At 36.1% G+C, this 2,858-nt stretch overlaps 1 protein-coding gene across 3 annotated transcripts; it reads left to right on the forward strand.

Annotated features, from left to right (window-relative positions):
* The first annotated feature begins 54 nt into the window (after positions 1–54).
* LOC127266626 (uncharacterized) lies at positions 55–1,991 on the forward strand. Of its 3 annotated transcripts, none has more exons than XM_051296944.1 (2): positions 55–180; positions 1,032–1,991. In XM_051296944.1, the coding sequence occupies exon 2, from the start codon at positions 1,039–1,041 to the stop codon at positions 1,843–1,845; it is 807 nt and encodes a 268-aa protein (XP_051152901.1). In that variant the 5' UTR covers positions 55–180; positions 1,032–1,038; the 3' UTR covers positions 1,846–1,991. The 3 variants fall into 3 exon arrangements, with proteins under 3 accessions (XP_051152901.1, XP_051152903.1, XP_051152902.1); XM_051296946.1 differs by having other exon boundaries at positions 175–259; XM_051296945.1 differs by lacking the exon at positions 55–180 and adding an exon at positions 202–318.
* Positions 1,992–2,858: the final 867 nt, after the last annotated feature.

Here is a 2,858-nt window from a genome sequence, read left to right on the forward strand (position 1 = left end):
GAAATGAAATTAGATAATGCATTTGACGGGGTCTGTTTGCAATAGTAGAAACAAGCAAAACCCTTAAAAGTAATTCCTAAATGTATAGGGTTATAAACACAATAAACGGAACTTCTAATGGCTGATATATCAATGAGAGAGAGAGAGGCGTGTCTGCATCAGCGTTACTCGATTCAGAAGGTAACCCTTTCTGCCCTAATGTCCAAATTCCAAGTCCTTGTTTTGATCTTTTATAAGATTCGGGGTGATATGTCGAGTTGTATGTCTTGATTACCGTGTTTGCTTCTATTCTATGTTGTTGAGATCTGACTGACTTGCGTATGACTTGATTAGTTTGCCCCTTCTTATTTGTTGTTCGGGGTTGGTTTAATCTGTTTGTTCTCGATTTCCTTCCTGATATTAACCAATGGAACATGTGTACGCCTTTTCGGAAAGGAAGGAGCAAGGAAATCTTACCAATTTCTCTAGATTTGTTTGCTTTTTCAACTTGAGGATTTTTTGTTGAAATAGTGTTACGAATATCTTTCCGTATTGTAAATTTGGAATTCTTAATTACGAATGCAGAATAATTGTCCTTGGGCTTTCAGTTTCAAGTTTAGTGAAGACACTTACACTTGCTGCTATCTTATTGAATGTAACTTTGTGTTGCTGTACTCACGTTATAAATTTTGCTTTTTGGTTGGAGTATTGAGAAGTTACTAATATACTTTTATTAATTATGTTTGAATGTATTATTTCTGTTTTGATACCTGAAATTATTCATGTATCTGTTGCTTTAATTACTAAAGCAGTGGTTATTTATTTTTATTAAAATATATTTTGTGTATCATAAAAGTGATTGGATAATGTGAATTGATGGCTAGTTTTGGAGTGTATTTGTAAGAGTATAAATAAATTGAATTTGAATACTGGGCAATGATCGATCTACTATTGATTTTTCACGTTATGTAAGATGTATAATTTTGTACTTGATTTTTTGTTGTATTGGATGCTTGCTTCTGAATGTGACATGTTTTAAATATTGCTTGTAGATTGAATATGTCGCGTAATAAAGATGCTGTTGCTGCTCAAGATGCTGCTGAAAGAATCAAGGCAGCAGCTTTATCAGCTGCAAAGGGTCTCAGCCGTGCGCAGGCTGAGAGGGCAGCAACTGCTGCTGCTCGCAATGTGAATGCCTATGGGCAGAAGGAAGAAGGGCCAAGTCGATGGCAGGAGAGGAAAGAAGCCAAGAGGCAAATGTATTTGATGAGTACTGAGAAACAAGTAAGGTTGGGTGAAAGGAAGGATATCAAGAGCTCAACCTCAGATCTGGGGGGGACTGCTTCACAATGCCAGAAGTGCTTCCAAACAGGGCACTGGACTTACGAGTGCAAGAACGAGAGGGTATATATCTCACGCCCATCACGGACTCAGCAACTGAAGAACCCAAAACTGAGAATGAAATTTTCCATCTCATATGATTTGGATAATCCAGATGCCCCCCCAGTGGAGGAAAAGAAAGTAAAGAGTGCAAAGAAGAGCAAGAGGAAGCATAAGTCCGACACTGAGTCTAACAATGGCAGTGAGGCATCAGTTTTTGAATCTGAGAGTGGTTCATCCTCAGTTACAGGATCGGATGACTCTTCTGGGGAGAGTGAATCGAGTTATAGCTCTTCAACTGATTCTGAAGAGGAGAGGAGGAAAAGGAAGAACAGAAAGAAGAAACAGCAAAGGAAAAGAAGGCATCAGAGGTACAGCTCGTCGTCAGAGTCGTCTTCAGACTCAGAGTCAGACTCAGACTCGGATGTAGAGAATAAGAGCAGTAGGAGAAAAGGCAGGAGCAGGAGGCATGGCAGAAAGCACTGAAAGTGTAGTAGTAGTAGTACCGGTGGTGTTGTATGAGGGTGGATGGGGTGCACTCGCACTCCTACTCCTGCTCTAATTGCTTGTGGATTCACCTCCACTGTTTTCTGTTGTTCGGTTTGGTTTAGCATGTGGTAATTAATGGTATATGCGGTGATATGCATAATGATTAATGTCTCCACAATATACAGTGCCGTCCTGTCCTATGCTTGGTCGCCTCGCCTACTTCTATGGAAGTTCTTTATCTCTCTGCTTATACATATTTTTTGTCCCATGAATTATTAATAATGTACGTGTTTTCTTCTTCAATTTGATTTTGATGTGTTCTTCTCTTGTCACGCTGCTTTCAAAATTAGAAGAAGATTGAAATAGAAAAGAGCATGAATTGCACGGGGAGTGTTTGTTTGAGGGTTTGAATTGAGATATAATTATGTAATAATGCAAAAAAAATAAAATAAAAAGTAGATGTTTGATTTGATATATTTAAGAGAATATTAGTGTGAATATTAAAAATCTCCAAAATCCTTAGAACAAATACATATGATCCAACCAACTTTAAGACATAAGCATAGATGAGCGTTGGATGCATACTGCAATTATTTATTTTTTTATTTTTTTACCCACACATGCAAATTTACCCAACCGTGAAAATTTCCCCTAATTCAAACACACATGCCCCTCACATGAGATAGAAATTATGACCTAGCCCTCAAACACGAAGAATATCTTATCATTTGATCTACCATAATAAGCTCAAAAGAATAGCAAAAAAAAAGTTGATTTCACTTGATTCATGTTATTTCAAAACTTCTCATCTCATGCATAATTAATTAATTGTTTTACATATTTGTTTGTACTTGTTCCGTAACAACTTCTATGAAATAGTTAAGATAAGTAAATATTAGTTTAATATTTTAAATGTATTTTTTTATTGTTATAAAAAAAATAAAGGTTTGATATAATATTTTTGAATAATATTTTTTTTCAATAGTTAAAAATTTAAAAAGTCTCAAAAC

The sequence above is a fragment of the Andrographis paniculata genome, unplaced genomic scaffold, assembly GCF_009805555.1.
Source record: "Andrographis paniculata isolate CXL003 unplaced genomic scaffold, ASM980555v1 Contig76END, whole genome shotgun sequence".
Lineage (NCBI taxonomy): Eukaryota > Viridiplantae > Streptophyta > Magnoliopsida > Lamiales > Acanthaceae > Andrographis > Andrographis paniculata.